The 17,475-nt window shown below is 40.4% G+C and overlaps 1 protein-coding gene and 1 long non-coding RNA gene across 4 annotated transcripts in view; one reads left to right on the top strand and one right to left on the bottom strand.

The window, feature by feature from the left end:
- The window catches only part of ACP3 (acid phosphatase 3), a 51,915-nt gene that overhangs the window by 17,774 nt on the left and 16,666 nt on the right, over positions 1 to 17,475 (bottom strand). For all 3 annotated transcript variants that reach the window (XM_025291728.3, XM_025291716.3, XM_025291722.3), the window contains exons 5-9: positions 16,602 to 16,700; positions 13,540 to 13,632; positions 12,306 to 12,438; positions 6,278 to 6,360; positions 3,936 to 4,039 (exon numbers count right to left, since the gene is read on the bottom strand). In XM_025291728.3, the coding sequence (XP_025147513.3) occupies positions 3,936 to 4,039; positions 6,278 to 6,360; positions 12,306 to 12,438; positions 13,540 to 13,632; positions 16,602 to 16,700 (512 nt within the window). The remainder of the gene's footprint in view (positions 1 to 3,935; positions 4,040 to 6,277; positions 6,361 to 12,305; positions 12,439 to 13,539; positions 13,633 to 16,601; positions 16,701 to 17,475) is intronic.
- Positions 4,017 to 17,331, top strand: LOC112586629. The gene is made up of 3 exons (XR_006553039.2): positions 4,017 to 5,296; positions 13,554 to 13,649; positions 16,610 to 17,331. It is a non-coding gene; the product is annotated as an uncharacterized LOC112586629 (long non-coding RNA).

Raw genomic sequence — 17,475 nt, forward strand, 5'->3', positions numbered from 1 at the left:
GGGAGCAATGACAGATTTTCTCTTCTTGGGCTCTAAAATCACTGTGGATGGTGACTGCAGCCATGAAATTAGAAGACGATTACTTCTTGGAAGGAAAGCTATGACAAACTTAGACAGTATATTAAAAAGCAAAGACATCACTTTGCCATCAAAGGCCCATACAGTCAAAGCTATAGTCTTTCCAGTAGTCATGTAAGGCAGAACGCCAAAGAATTGATGCTTTTGAACTGTGGTGCTGGAGAAGACTCTTGAGAGTCCCTTGGACTGAATGGACATCAAACAGATCAATCCTAAAGGAAATCAACCCTGAATATTCATTGGAAGGACTGGTGCTGAAGCTGAAGCTCCAATACTTTGGCCACCTGATGTGAAGAACTGACTAATTGGAAAAGACCCTCATGCTGGGAAAGACTGAAGGCAGAAGGAAAAGAGGGTGACAGAGGATGAGATGGTTGGATGGCATCACCAATTCAATGGACATGAACTTGGGCAATCTCTGGGACATAGTGAAGGACAGGGAGGCCTGGTGTGCTACAGTCCATGGGGTCACAAAAAGTTAGACATGACTTAGCGAATGAACAACAACAACAACAAATGTGCTTGAATATAGAGCAAGACATAAAAATGATACCTCTGAAAGAGAGGGTGAGTGTATACTTAAGTCCTTACATCTGCTGATGTTGGGGCGGGCTCTCCCACTACTTTATTTCATAAAACAATATATTGCTTAAGGAAGGACCACTGTCCCAAACCAACCTTGTAAAGCTAGTACAGGATCCCTGTAGAAGTCACCTGCCAAAGAGACAGGAGAGAAGATCCTTCTTGGGATAGTAATCACACAACTGCAACTTTTGGATGTTGTTACGAGCAAGTCTTTTGAAAAACATCACTTTAAGAAACCATATGTGTGCTAAGTCACTTCAGTCATGTCCAACACTTTGAGACCCTATGGATTGTAGCCTGCCAGGCTTCTCTGTCCATAGGGTTTCTCCAGGCAAGAATACTGGAGTGGGTTGCTGTGTCTTCCTCCAGGGGATCTTCCCAAACCAGGGATCAAACCTGCGTCTCTTATGTCTCCTGCTTTGGCAGATGGGCTCTTTACCACCAGTACCACCTGGGAAGCCCAAGAAGCCATATAAAAGGTAGTAATTACAAATATTCACTTATTTGTTCCTAAAAACTCCTCTAATATTGTATAAATGAGTACATATATCTTGTATAAATTTTTCAGTGACAGTACCCTTTATGTCATGGTAATATGGCAAAGAGGACTAATAGTTCATCAAAATTCATGATTCTCTTTCCATCAAATAAGGTTAAGCTGAGAAGTGAATACACTTCCCAGACTCCTCTGCACTTAAGAGGGACCAAGTGACTAATTTTAGTGAGTAGAACTGACATATTTTCCTTCTGGGCTGAGGTGCTTGATAAGCAGTTTGCTTTCTTCACCCTCTGATTCTTTCCTACATGCTCTCTGCAGATGAGGAGGGCACTTTTGAAAACTGTAGGTCCAAAAGATGGAACCCCCCAGTTCACAAATCACCACGTGTGAATCACACCAAGGATGAGTCACTTCCTGTTGGCCAGGAACATCTACATTGGACTGTTAGATGAATGAGAAAGAAATCTCCATTGAGTTAAGCCTCTGAGATTTGAGGTTCATTTGTGCAGCAGCCAAAATTACCCTTATAATTAATATATTTGGAAAATATTTTTAGGGGACTTAAAATTGGCTTGAGTGGTAAGATACAAGTTAAGGTGCATACAGAGAGTTTGAATAAAAGTATTTCATAAAATATGAAAGTGAGAAGAAGCACTATTTTTTAACTTAGTGAATTATTTTATATATGATTTTAAGTTTATGTACTTAACCAAAAAATAGAATATTTTTAGAATATATTTAGCTACCTTATCTACAGCCTTAAAAGTTTGTCTGTTTAATGTAAATAAAAATCTAAAAATTTTCTTTTTCTCTTTATTTTCTAATATGGATAAAGTGGGATCACCTTACACTCAGGATCATCTAATTTGCAGGTATATACTTTATACCTGTATTTGCTAACTTGGATTCTCCTTGCTCTTAATTTAAAAGTAAGCATGTTTAACTTTTGATACTCCTCTAGAGTGTTAAAAAATCCCAATATAACAACAAATTTGACTTCTCACCTGTGAGTGACCCTTGGTTACTTTTTTCTCTATAGGTAAGTGTCTCTCAGATGAAAAATGCCCCAAACTTGATTCATAACGTGATTTTATTCAAGCTTTTCAGTGAGACAAAATGCTGCAGCACCCTAAACAAACACAAGCTCAGGACTACTGGGTGCAGAAACCAGGGAGGAGAGGCCAAGAAAAGTGGGTAGTTTCTTTTGTCATATCCCAACGTGACAGTGCCTATTCCTAGAGTTGATCCTGGAATGTGCACTGGATTTATTAACTCTGTGCCTGTAGCCAGTCTTCAAAGCGGAAGTCTTTTGCAGGGCTTTTTTTTTTTTTTTCTTGTTTTTTTTTAATTTTATTTTATTTTTAAACTTTACATAACTGTATTAGTTTTGCCAAATATCAAAATGAATCCGCCACAGGTATACATGTGTTCCCCATCCTGAACCCTCCTCCCTCCTCCCTCCCCATTCCATCCAGAGCACTTGATGTCCACGTCTTTGCATTCCCATTTTTGGCCCTGTTTGGATTTCCTCCATGTTATGGGCATCATCTCTCCATTCTGACTCTAGATATTTGAGAGCAAAGCTTGCTAAAGACCACATTTTAGTTCTATCTCTTTATGCTTGGCACCCAGTTAGAAGTTCAACGAAGAATGAACATACTTTTTCCCTAGCTGCAGAACTCACTTTCTTTGTAAGCAGTGAAGATTTTGGTTGAGAATGGGCCTCTGTGTTGCTACTTTCCTATTCTACAAATTCAGGTAGCAGAAACCTACAGCCAGGACTACAAAATTTGCCAAAAGAAATGCAGGATACCTTGTTATTAAGAATTTCAAAATGGCAACACTGAATTGTTAAACCAAGCATAGGCTCTTCTGAGCACAGGGCCTTATATAACTGCAGTCAGATGGTCCTGACTGCAGCTATTGTGAATGCCTTGAGGGGAGAGCAAAATACACCTCCCCAGCTAACCCTGAAATGAAACTCTAGAGTCCCTGCTCTAATTCAGTTCTTGCACTGTGATTATTCCATCAACAATATCCATGAGGTCTCTTTTTCCCAACAAGAATGCCAGTGTCACAGCAGACAAAAATTTTTGCTAAGACCTTGGCTATGGTGGCCAACTCTTTCTGGTTTGCCCAGGGCTTTACCGGTTTTAACAATGAAACTTATATGTTCTGGGAACCCCTCCAGTTCTGGGTAAACTAGGACATTTGGTCTCTCTAACCGTGGCCTTTCTAGTGGGCTTCAGCCAAGCCTTGGTCAGCTGGGGAGGGCCACACCAGATTGCAAAGTAGTGGACACTATACAGAGGAATACTTTAAGAATCCTACCTGGTGGATATGAATAACCATAAGTTTCATGGATATGTTTGAAGTCTTTAACTGAAAGAACATTACTTGTAACCAGCAACAAACGATTTTTTCTTGATATCTTCTACCACCCTGTGTTTTACAAGGGAAGAGTGTAATGTCTACATCCTTCTTAGAATACCTTAATCTTTTTTAAAAAAACATAATTTCTGTCGCTGATGGGGGGTGGTTCTATCAAATTTTTCATCTACTGTGTCTGTACGTGATTTCCCAATTAAAGTCTTTACGAAAATAAAGAAAAAAGGAGTCACGACCAAGCAAAGATACGGTTACCATTCTTCCCCCTGAATATAAAACCAAACCAACCAAATAAACAAGACAACCCTTAAGTCAATAATAACACAAATGATAATACCTGGTTTCCAGTGGTATTAATTTTGAGAAACACCGCTTAGACACTTACCCCTCCTTGAAGTACAATTCCATCATGTGGCAGGACGCATAGGGAGGAAGGATTCCGTTGTAAACATCTAGCGCCATCTGCAGGCCACTTACAGTAGTGTCATGCTACAGAGATTTTGAAACAAACATTTTTGATTTTTATCTCTGTTTCAAATTTACATTCACTAGGTGTGTAACAAGCACTTATAGAGTACCATGGTGGTTTCTCATCCAACTAAATTTCCCATAACCCCAGTGACTTAAGAAGTAGAGAGGGAAATGATGAATTTTGATTGTGCATCTCCTTGGTTCTAGGCAATGAGATTTACATACATACAGGTATTTCCTTTAAAAAGATGAAGAAACTGAGACCCAAAGAAATGAAGTAACTCGGGCAGAATTCCCTGGTGGTCCAGTGGTTACGACTCTGCACTTTCGATGCCAAGGGCTTGAGTTCAATCCCTAGTTGGGGAACTAAGATCCTACCAGCCATGTGGTGCAGCCAAAAAGAAAAAAAAAGGGGGTGGGAGGGGACGGAATTAAGTAGCTTACTTTATGTCATACATCTTCAAAATGGCAGAAAGTAAATCTGAGTCAAGTCTTCTGATTTTGTCCTATGCCTACCCCATAGAACATATCTCTGTTTTAGTGTGTTTCATTGATTTTCATTAAATTTTAAAATAACTTGGAATACATTAATGCTAGATTATATTTGTTTTCTATAGATTAATATCATCTGTGATTTTAAAGTTGGGGAAGAATATATGAGGTTACAAACATTTATACAGAATAAAATGTAAGGAAGTAGAGAGTGTAGCTTAAAAATAATTGCTAAAGGTTTATTTTAGAATAGCCAGAAGGCATGGGGGACTGGTTTTCAATTCCAGTTTTGCCATTGATTAGCTATCTAATCTTAAGAAATCCTTACTTTTCATATCTATAAAATGGGCCCAACATTTGGCTACCTAAACTATATGGCAGTGTTTACATACTCCAAAGGGGTTAGAACCAATTCACTAGAGGAAAAAAAGGAGTTACAGGTTTATGACTTGCCAGAAGTCACACAACAAGTTACAATTAGAAACCACATTAGAAACCAGAAAACCTGACACTATCAACTAATTTCAGGCCTATCTTTCTCTAAGAGGCACTACACTTTGTTTCCTCCATGAAACTTTTCTCTAGTCTATACCATTTAGAACCCCAGATAATAAACTCTGTTTTATCTTTAATTGCTTCTTTCATCTTCTTGCAGAATGACACCAGCCAGACCACATCTGAGAAATCCTCTGTCCTGCAGAAGTGGGTGGGAGCCTGACCCAGCCCTCCATGTCCTGTTTACCGGCTCATCCCAGACTCCATGGACACCCATTTCAGTGCACGGTACATCCCTGGAATTCTCCTCTTTCCCTGGCTGCTGCTCCAACATGGATGTCTTTTCTGAGATCTCACTCTCTTTCCTTTCTGCACCCAAATATAACTCTAACTTCAAGTTGGAGCTTTCCTTCCCCCTTTTTTTCCTATCACCTCTGCCATCTGAAGATTCCTACTTGGATGTTGCTGGCACTTCAAACCCAATTGTCTAATCAGTATATTCACCTGGACCATGACCACATGTGTTAATAGTTCTACCCTCCTTCCAGTCATCAACGTTTGAAACACCACCTTCATCCATGGCTTAACTTCCATACCACTGTCCTCCACCCACATTCCAGTCCATCACCAAGTCCTGTACACTCAGCTTTTCTTATAACCTTTCTACTTCTTTTCCTTTGTTATTTTGCCTCTAATTTTAGTTTGGAACAGAAATGATGTTTCCTTTCTCTGAGGCACTAATTCATTGTCTCGTGTGACATTGCTATTCTGCTATGCTGGGTGTCTATATGCTTGCTTTTTTTGTCAGTGAAAAAAGTCAAAGTTGCTCAGTTGTGTCTGACTCTTTGCGACCCCATGGACTAGACAGTCCATGGAATTCTCTAGGCCAGAATACTGGAGTGGGTAGCCTCTCCCTTCTCCAGGGGATCTTCCCAACCCAGGGATCAAACCCAGCTCTCCTGCACTGCAGGTGGATTCTTTACCAGCTGAGCCACAAGAGAAACCCAAGAATACTGGAGTGGGTAGCCTATCTCTTCTCCAGTGGATCTTCCCAACCCAGGAATCAAACCGGGGTCTCCTGCATTGTATGTGGATTCTTTACCAACTGAGCTATCAGGGATTAGACTGTAAATTCCTTGAGACCCAGAATTATATATTTCACTAAAAAATTTTGAACATTTGATAAGGAAATCATGATGAAGAAGTTGAGGCCCCTCCTGAGAGAGCTCGCACACTTGAACAGATGTTGAATGGAGACAGAATACTTACTGCAGAATACATAATGAGTTTTCTGCGGTTTGATGGCTGAGTTGCACTCTTCATGTGATTGAGGATTTCATTGATCAGGACACCTTTATGAAGATAGATCAACAATGGAGCTGAACCAAATGTGGGCTTATATTTCAGTTCATAAGCTTTTTGCTCATTCGTATAGAGAGTCAGGATTCTCAAGACTTAAGAAGGGAGGGCAAGAACTCATTTTGCTGGAGCATCTGCTATGTGCTGCTGCTGCTAAGTCGCTTCAGTTGTGTCCAACTCTGTGCGACCCCAGAGATGGCAGCCCACCAGGCTCCCCCGTCCCTGGGATTCTCCAGGCAAGAACACTAGAGTGGGTTGACATTTCCTTCTCCAATGCATGAAAGTGAAAAGTGAAAGTGAAGTCGCTCAGTTGTGTCCAACTCCTAGCAACCCCATGGACTGCAGCCTTCCAGGCTCCTCTGTCCATGGCTTCCAGGCTCCTCTGTCCATGGGATTTGCCAGACAAGAGTCCTGGAGTGGGTTGCCATTGCCTACTCCGCTGCTATGTGCTAGTAGCATGATTTACATACATTATTTACTGAATCCTGACTTCTATTCCCCATTCAGAGGTTAGGAAGCTGAGGCTCAGAGCCATTAAGTGGCTCACTCACTGGGGAAGGAGAGCTGGATTGGCACATTCAGATTTGATTCTACCAGATTTTGTTAAAACTCAAGTTAGGAGGTTGATGAACTTGGAAGGAATTTCAGATGGCTTTTTCCAGATAGTTGTTAGCCAGGGCTCTGCTCAGGGCAGGTCTGAAATGACAGTGCAGCATACACCTCTCTGTCTTCATCCCTCTAGTAGCCACACCTGGGTGAAGCCAGGGGAGAAAGCAGTTCTCTGGATCTTTGCACAGGGCATGGGCTCTGTTCTGTGGACCATTGCTCCAGGTTACACTAGGTTTCACTACTGGGAGGCAGCCAGAACCTTCAGATTTCATCTAGGCCTCCAACTGTTGTCAGTAGAGGAAGTTTGCCCTTTGCCCCTGTTGCTCCTAAGGTGGTAAAAGGCAAACAGACACAGAGCAGAGTCGCCATCTTCTCAGCAGACACTGACGCTGAAGGCACCTGTGGTGCAGGTGTTGTTCTGAGGAGGTGCTGCTCAGGGGCTTCCACACCATCTCCTGAGGACTCCTTGTGTCTTGTTGGTCGTCTCTCTACACTGACTGTGGTCTCCTCCCTTGAGGATGACCAGTTTTCTTTTGTAATGAGCAGGGCATTGATATTAACAGATTGATTATAATCCTAGACTGTATGGTCCACTTTGTGAAACACACACGAACAGCTGCTGCCAAGTCGCTTCAGTCGTGTCCGACTCTGTGCGACCCCATGGACTGCAGCCTACCAGGCTTCTCCGTCCCTGGGATTCTCCAGGCAAGAACACTGGAGTGGGTTGCCATTTCCTTCTCCACACTGAACAGCTACCACAAGTCAATTAGACTGGACTTCCCTGGTGGCTCAGATGGTAAAGCGTCTGCCTACAGTGCGGGAGACCTGGGTTTGATCCCTGGGTCAGGAAGATCCTCTGGAGAAGGAAATGGCAACCCACTCCAGTACTCTTGCCTGGAAAATCCCATGGACGGAGGAGCGTAGTAGGCTACAGTCCATGAGGTCGCAAAGAGTCGGACACGACTGAGCGACTTCACTTCACTTCACTTCCTGTCCTCAAAAATCTCATAAAACAGTGAGAAGAGACTGTGGCATTGGTCTGTGTACCACCATAAGGACAAAGGAATGAACTAAGGAGGGAGATGATCGGCATCTGTGGCTGCTGGGACGTCTTTAACTAGGAATGGAGGGAGCTAGAGGCTACATCTCCCATAGGTCTGCATTCCTCTGCCTCAGGGCAGGTTGGCCTCTGGAAGCCCTTTAGAACTGTATCTTGAACTTCAGGCCACAATAGAAGTAAACTCTGTGGCTGAGTTTCTGGGAGTGATGACAGGCAGTCACCTTCAATCAGCAATTTGTTCCTTGTCAGTGCTTTTCTGGTGGCTCAGATGGTAAAGAATCCTCCTGCAGTGTTGGAGACCTGGGTTCAATCTTTGGGTTGGGAAGATACCCTGGAGGAGGGCATGGCAACTCACTGCAGTATTCTTGCCTGGAGAATTCCCATGGACAGAGGAGCCTGGCGGGCTACAGTCCACAGGGTCGCAATGAGTCAGACACGACTGAGTGACTAAGCATAGCACAGCACAGCATATCTGAAAGGAGATATTCTACACTGACCACCATGCATTCTCTATAACACTTAGCTAATTAACATCAATTAATTAGTTAATGGCTAGACATGGATTTAGTTCAGTGAGCACCTTGTTCCTTGTCAGTAGGTGTCTTTACAGCAGCCTTCAGTGCTGATGATGGAATAGATCAGCTCTTGGTTCTGTGGTGGTTTCCCAGCTTGGCCCAGGAGAAAATAGGGGTAATTGTCATAAGCACCTACAGGCTCTGGCAGGCCAATAGTCAAGGTATATATGAAGGGAAATTGAAGCTCAGAGAAGTTCAGCAACTTGCCCAAAATCACACAACTTGTACGCAGAGGGGCTGAGTTTCTCTGAACTCAGCAGGTCCAGCTTCAAAACCTTTCCTCTTAATTATTAGGCCATACTGTAGCATAAGCTAGCACCCAAGATCCCTGGTGCATAATTTATTAAACCTACACACACTGGACAAAATATCATTATTTGAGGATACAAACTTCACTTCTCTCTCTTGGGCTACAGCAGGAATTGGTAAATTTGTTCTGTGAAAGTTATATGATTTATGCTATTCTCTCAAATCATCCTAGCCTTGCCTTCATTGAAACATGTGTATTACCATATGTGAAATAGATCACCAGTCTAGGTTCGATGCATGAGACAGGGATGCATCGGTGCACTGGGATGACCCTGAGGGATGGGATGAGGAGGGACGTGGGAGGGGGGTTGAGGATGGGGGACACATGTACACCCATGGCTGATTTATGTCAATGTATGGCAAAAACCACTACAATATTGTAAAGTAATTAGCCTCCGATTAAAATAAATTAATTAAAAAAAAGAAAGGGAAAAAAAAGTGATATGATTTAGGCTCTGTGGGCCATGTGTTCCATCACAACCATTCATTCTCAAGTGGAAGCACAAAAGCAGTTAAATATACTGCATAAATGCATGAGTGTGACTGAGCTTCAGTAGCATTTTACTAATAAAAAATAGGTGGCAGCAGACCAGATTTGGCCTGCAGGCTGTAGCTTGCCAACCTCTGGTCTTCAGCAAGAAGCACTTTCTATGAAAACAAACAGGTACATGCACATGCTCAGTCACTCAGTCGTGTTCGACTCTGCATCCCTGTGGATGTAGCCTGTCAGGCTGCTCTGTCCATGGAGTTTCCCAGGCAAAAATACTGGAGTTGGTTGCCATTTCCTCCTCCAGGGGATCCTCTCAACTCCGGGATTGACTGAATCCAAATCTCCAGCTTCTCCTGCATTGGCAGGCAGATTCTTTACCACTGAGCCACATGGGAAACTCTAATACAAACAGGACCAGGCATATATTCCTAAACTAGTCTTAGGAATTAGTCTAGAGATTTCTTTGTGTGTGTATGTGCTGGGGGTGGGGTGGGGTGTTGTAGTGGTGAAGGTGGTGAGGAGGATATTATTGAACAGTGTCACCCTTGAAACCGACTGATGGAACAGAAGTTCTGGCAAAGGTAAGAAGATGCTGGTCAAAGTCCTGATGTTCCCTTGGGACTCTGTCACCAAACTGTTCATGCTTTCTCTGCAGCATTAGGTTCAGGTGCTTTATAACTCAACAAGTGTATAGTTGACAAATCTCTCTTGCTTTGCCAGATCTGAACAATAGGCTGAAATTGTGACTTGGCAGGAATTATGAAGCTTCCCCTAGAAAATAGGACAGGTGTGTGCATATGAGTGCTAGCTTTTGGAGTCTAAAACCCAGAGAATACCTTAGAGAAGGACTCTGATAGAATCTAGTTTAATGCACTCACCAGATGGGGAAACTGAGACCCAGAGACAGAAGGTGACTTCCCCAAAATGCAATTTCTAGTAGTCAAAGGGAAAAAGTAAAGCTGTTGGGAAAAAAAAATCCCACATCTTATATTCAGATACAGACCCCTGCATCTATTAATAGGTTCTTGTAGATTCCTTCCTGGCTTTCCCTGGCCTTTTCTTCACTGTCTCCTACATCTAGAGAAGTGCTTCTGAAACTTTAATGGGATTTCATTAAAATGTAGATTTAGATTCAGCTGCTCTGGGGTGGGACCTGGAATTCTGCATTTCTTGTCAGAGGCTTGGTGATGTTGACTTTGCTGGTCCATGGATTTCATCTTGAGTAGTGAGGTGATGATTGCCTGAGCCCATCATGACTAGGTTGGGGGAAACAGAGTCCTGTCTTCACAATCTGAAGCATTTGGCCACCATACTGTTGGCCCCTGCTGGGTCAGGAATGAGACCTGGTACTTGTGTGGTCAAGGAGGCCCAGCTTCCACCTTCTGTGTCCTTGGTTGTTTGGTATGTAGGAATGAGTTGCATCCTGGGCTCTGTTCCTACACACAGTCCATGTCCTGCCTACTAATTATTCCTAAGACACCAAGTTCCAACTATGACTCACCTCTGGGTGCTCTCCCAACCCCAAGGAAGGGCTGAGTCTTGCTGTCATGCCCTAAGCTTGGAGTGAGGACTTGTACATTCCATCAAGTCTCCCTCTGTGTCTTGCAACCAGGTCTCTGTAACAGCAGGCCTGCAGATTGACCATTTGTTTATGATGCTGCCCTAAATTCTTGCCCCAAGCACTATGTTCACCTCATATGAAATTACTCCCAACTATCTTGACTTCAGACCTCATTAGCTGTTCTTATTACAGGTTCCTTCACTCTTTATATGAGCTTTTGTAGCTCTTCTCCTGGTTAGTGACTTAAACTCTTTCTCTTGCTCTGCAGCCCTGAGTGAACATCCTTCCAGTCTGGTCCAACCCCTAGGATACTTTGTCTCTGTTTTCTCCTGGAGGTCTGTTGAATTTGTCCAACCTCATGGTGAATAGGGTCCAACAATGGTTGGAGTCCTGATTATACTGTTTTCTTCAAATTGTGTGGAGTATGTGACTAAGAACATCTCCTGTGGCTTAAAATTTCTTCATTGTTATGACAGCCTGGCACAGTGGACTTCCTCTTGCTCTCCATCTTTAGTTTTAATGTCTATATGAACCACATTTGAACCTGTCATATCCTCTTGGGTCTTGGCCTGCTACTCAGCTGCCCTCAGAGCCTCAGCACCTATCCCTGTCCTGCCTGGTCCTGGCTTCTTTCTTCTACCCACCTGTCCTGATTACAAGGGTTAGGCTATTGTATTATGATCAGATGTCCTGTTCTACAACAGGTCAAATCCAGCTGAGAAGAGGCATCACTGAAAAGTCAACACCTTTTAACACCAATTAAAAAATTTGAGCAGTGTCATAAACTTGTCAATTGCAATACATATTAATCAACAGGGCATAATCAGCCTGCAAATTACATTGTATTAACTTTAACAGTGGTTACAACCAAGGGTTTCAAGAAAACAGGCCACTTTTGCCTTTCCTCCCACTTGAAAAATTCATCCAGTAAGCCACCAGGCATAATTGACTTTCATGGAACTCAGATACAAAATCCATGATTTTTTGATCTGGAAAGAATGAAAAGTATCATTTAGCATTATCCCAAAGTTTCTGTTTTCCAGCTGGGAAAATTAAGGCCCAGGGTGAATAATTTTGATAATCATATAACACATAATGTTTGACTGTATTAGGTACTATTTGTGCTAAGCCTTTGGAATACATATATTCATTTTCACCCTTAATACTTAAGAAGTGAGTAGTATTATTATCCCCAATTTGCAGAATAGAAGCTGGTGGAATGATTATGTGTCTAATTCAAGGTCACATAGCTGATTAACAGTTGGACCTGTTAATCAGACCAGATCACTCAGCAACAATTCTAATGCACTTCTCTCATTTTAAAAAATACTTACCCCCCTGCAATCTAGATTTTTCTTTCTGCTTATGAATTCCATAGAGGGACAGAAGGGACAATTCTGATATTTCTTTCAACTTAGTCATGGTGTCCTCTGTTGCCCAGGAGGGTAAAGTGAAATTATGAACACCCTGTATCAAAGAAAAAGGAAGAAAATGTGTATTTTATTTCTGACTATCCTCTTTGTTGACTTTTTATCCTCCTTCTCCCATGAGAAGTACTGTGTCCAGCCTTTCTTGGGAGAGAGGGAGAGTTCATGAAAGAGGAAATGAAAGTGAAGTAGCCTACAGAACAATTAAGTGAGAGAGATGTAAAATACCTTAGCCATATTGCAGAATAGCTCAGACTGAACTGTAGTAAGAAAAAAAAAACACCCCAAGAGTTGAACCAGAAAATGGGCTCTTGTTTTTATTGAAGACTTTTATAAGACTAAAAAGTCTTCCTTGAAACAGATGCTGATGATACACTGAAAATATTGGGAACGTTGAATGTGCTTTTGGGTCAATGACCTCTAACGTGGAAGAGTGCAACAGGTACCATTTATTATCGAGTTGGAATTCTGAAAGTAACTTGCTCCTTAGACACTTACAATGCCCTCAAAGTCAGAAGTGGCTAGGAGTCAGGCGGCTGGTCAGAATTTTGCCCCAAGATTCAGTGAACTGGTTGGGAAAACAGAATTATGGTGGAGCATGATGACTGAGAAAAACACCATGAAACCCTGAAAAAAAATAGTAATTTATCTAGCTACAAAGATGATTTCACATGCATTGTACAGCAAGAGGGAGATTCTTTCCTGATAGATCAATTTTAATAGCCTGGTTCAAATTTTGCTTGTTTATTTCTATATCCAGAAATCAGGTAACTTTTTTCTTTTTATAAAACATTATAAAATCTTTATATAAAACATTATAAAATCTTTAAATAAAATATAACAATATTGCTTTTTTCATTAAAGTCCATGACAGGAACCCAGCATTTCTAAGCGACTGAAAAATAACTGGCATGGCACAGAAAAGCAATTTTGCTTACAATTTTCTAAAGGGTGAATACATAACTAACAGAGAGAAGCCAGAATACTTAAGTTAATATAAATAAGTCTTGACTTATATTTCAATGTCAAATGCTATGTAATATATCTTATACAAGCAAAGGAAAATGTATTCATCTGTTTCAAAATAGGCATAAGTCATCAAATCAGATTGCATGTTAATCTTTGATATTTTTATGTTTACCTCACAAAATAAAGGGTCGTAGACTTTACTCCAAATTCCAAGAAGATCCTGGTCATGGTATCCTGTAAGTTTTGGCAAGACTTCTATAAAATCCTGAGACACACACAGAGGTAAAAAATTTTTTTATATTGGGGTTTCTCAACCTGAACATTATTGATGTTTGGGCTAGACAGTTCTTTTTTGGGGGGGCTGCCCTGTGCACCATAGGATGTTCAGCATCCTACCCTCTAGAGGCCATATCACCCCTAGTCTCTCAGTGGTGACAACCCAAAATGTCTCCAGACACTGACAAAGGGTCCCTGTGAGGCAAACTTGCCCTCAGTGGGAACTGCTGTTCTTCACATACAAGTACACTAGTAATCCTGGCTATAATAATGCCAACCCAAAGATTTTTACAAACACTAATTATTTCTCATTTTTACATTAAACATTGTGGGTACGTGCTGGCAGTAGCCACATGTTCCTGGTGTGTCCTGGGATCAGACTGAGGTGTACTGCCCCAAATTCATTTTGGAAATAGGTGAACTATAACTCATATGTAAATGAGTGGAAGGTGAGAAAGGAAACCATGTCTCAGGTCAAAGAACCCCAGGAAAACACAACAGAAATGGGACCTAGTTCTGGCTATAAGTGTGAGATTTGGGTGGGATGCAAACATTTCTCCAGGTTCTGTATTGTTCTTAGATTGTCATGGCAATGAGACCCATTGGTCAGCTATCTATTCAAGGAATTGACAGAAATTTCTGGGAAGCCTTTGGAAGATATTGTTTGGCTAATGCATATATTTTCTAGGAAAATAAAATTTGTCAATATTAACCAAAATGAATTTCCATAAAATAAACAGAAATAATTATTAAAGAGCCCCCAACTTCCCCCAACAAAACAAAGCGAAACAAATCTTCAGGGCCAGATTATTTTATGGGGAAATTCTATCAAGCTTTTCAAGTGTAAGGTATTTTAGTGTTATTTTAACTAGTCTGAAGCATATGAAAAAAAAAAAAAAAAAAACTTCCAAAAAATTTTTGTAAGCATTGATACCGACAAAGACTGGCTAGAAAAGAAAACTATAGTCTGAAGTTACTTTGAATATCAATGCAAAAGGTCTAAGTAAACTCTTAACAAAGAATTCAGTATCATACTAAAAAGGAAGAGTCTTGAATCTAGACATGTAAAGATGGTTCAGTAGTAGTAATCTATGAATATAATTAATCTTAGTAATTGACCCAAGAGAAAAGTAACTTAATTGTACTAAAAATGTTGAAAAGACCTTTCAAAAAATTAAACATCTGTACTGAAAAACACTCAAGAAAATAGGAAAGATAACTAATTCCTTAACTTGATAAAAATATCTCTATCTGGTCTAAAGGCCAATATGTTTAATAGGGAAATACTGCTAAAATCAGGACTAAGACAAGAAAGCCCACTACCAATTCTATTATGTAGTACTGGACTGTAAGTACCAGCCAATACAAATAGGCAAAATAAGTCAGAAATACAAATATTGGAAAAGTAGAGGTAAGCCATTATTATTTGTAAATATTATAAACCTGAGACAAACTTAACAGAAAAATCTGTATGAAGAAAACCTTTAAAACGATTTTGAAGATAAGAACAGATAGGAAAATATTCTGTGTTCTTGGAAAGGAAGACTATACAAATTTGCAACAAAGTTTCAAATTCTCCCTAATTTATGCATTTAATATGATCTCAATAAAAACTTCCCTGGGCTTTGCTTGGGCTTCCACGGTAGCTCAGCTGGTAAAGAACCTGCCTGCAATGCAGGAGACCCGGATTCAATTCCTGGATCGAGAAGATTCCCATGGTGAAGGGAATTGGCTACCCACTCCAGTATTCTGGCCTGGAGAATTCCATGGACTGTTTAGGCCGTGGGGGTCACAAAGAGTTGCACATAACTGAGTAACTTTCACTTTCACTAAAAACACTGAAAAGGTAAGTGAAAACATAGTCATGAAAACTCAGAAAAAATAGAAAATGTGGAATGTCCAGCCCTTTAGATATTAAAGCATATATAACTTTTAATAATTATAACAGTGTGATTTGGTTTAAAAAAAATGAAAGAATAAGAATAAAAATTCTAGAAATAGTCATATGGGAATTTTAATATAAAATAGTGGGGGGAAAGATGCCCTAGTCAATAAACAGTGACAAAGCCATTAGGTAATCTTCTGGGAAAAAACTTTAGCAGGATAGATACCTCACACCTAATACCAGAACAAACTGTAAATGGATTCAATATGTAAATATAGAAATGAAGCTATAGTAGAATTAGAGGCATTGCAGACTTCCTTGTAACCTAGGAGTGGTGAAGGCCTTTCTCAATGTGACTATAAATATACAAATACAGCCGTGTGACAAAACCATAAACAAGCAGTGTTGTTTTAGTCACTAGGTCACGTCTAACTCTTTTGTTACCCCATGGCCTGTAGCTTGCCAGGCTCCTCTGTCCTTGGGATTTCCCAGGCAAGAATCCTGAAGTGAGTTGCCATTTCCTCCTCCAGGGGATCTTCCCAGCCCAGTGACTGAACCCTCTTCTTCTGCATTGGCAAGCGAATTTTTAACGCTGAACCACAGGGGAAGCCCAAAATGCGCAAACAAAAAGAGGGCCAGAAAAAAAAGTTAAAATAGAGAAAGCTCCTAAAACTTTATGAAAAGAAGAAAACCAATACCCCAAAGAAAAATGGTCAGGTGATGTGAGCAGAGTAAAAAATACAAAGGGTATTTAACTAGGTGAAGATATCCAAAGCTCACTCATCATAAGAGAAGAATACTGCAGCACAGTGTTCTATAGTAGTGATGATACTGGGCTTTCTTGTCTCAGTCCTGATTTTGGAAGGGATGCTCCTAGTGATATCATCTTTCACTTACAGACTGGCAAATATCCTCAAAGTTGTCTATGCACTGTTGGGAATACTGTGGAGAAACAGGTACTATTGTACTTTTCTAAATTGGTAACTTTTGGAAAGATATTTTGATAATATTCAAATTGGCCCAGAATTTCTATTTCTGTATGCCAGTAAATGACACTTTTTTTTTTTTTTAACCTTATAAGGATGTAGCCTCTTCTGGAATTCTTCTGATATCAAAGTCTCACTCTGAAGTTCTTGAAAACGAGGGCAGTTCCTGAAAGGTAGGTATAGCAACTGAGGAAAAAGAGAAATCATAAGTCTTTTATTAGTTGAAAGAACTAAAGAAGCTGCAGCCATTAGATATAAAGTGACTTGAATAAAATATTCAAATGTGTTTTGAGCTGAATGGAATTCTAAAATTGAGGGAAAAGATAAATGATCTGCAGGTCTTAAATAATAGTTACCCAAAACTCAAAAGCGCTTTTGTCCCTTTCATAAACTTGCCTAAATAAGACTGTGTTATTGGTAAATAGTCTCACTTCTGGTTTCTCTGTGAGATGGTAACTGTTATCTTGCTTCCTTCCAAATCTCTTTCATTTCTAGCACTAGAGACACATCTGTGTCCATGCACTCTCTCTCTCTCTCTTTCATACACACACACACACACACACACACACGAGTATAGAGAAATGAATTAGAAGTGCCAGAAAGAATCTTAAGAGATTGATTAATCATTCACTGAAGTAAGTTCTTGCAAATTTGCAAACTGTTAAAACAAGGGCACATACTAAAAACATAGAAAATATATTTCAAAATCTATTATGAGGACAAAGTGATCATCCCTTTAAAGTGAGTTTAAATCTGACAATCCTTTCTATTTTTAACTATAATCTATAGGCTGGTAACTTCCAAGTTCATTTCATTGCTCTTCACTTTCTATTTGAGCTAGTCCTGTATTTCCAGCCCTTGGTGGATATCATTAGTTGAATGTTTATCTTCATCCTCAAATTTGACATTTACAAACTTGAACTCAACCTCTTCATTTTTTATTCTCTCTTCCTTTGTCAAT

Source organism: Bubalus bubalis, chromosome 1 (assembly GCF_019923935.1).
Source record: "Bubalus bubalis isolate 160015118507 breed Murrah chromosome 1, NDDB_SH_1, whole genome shotgun sequence".
Classification (NCBI taxonomy): Eukaryota; Metazoa; Chordata; class Mammalia; order Artiodactyla; family Bovidae; genus Bubalus; species Bubalus bubalis.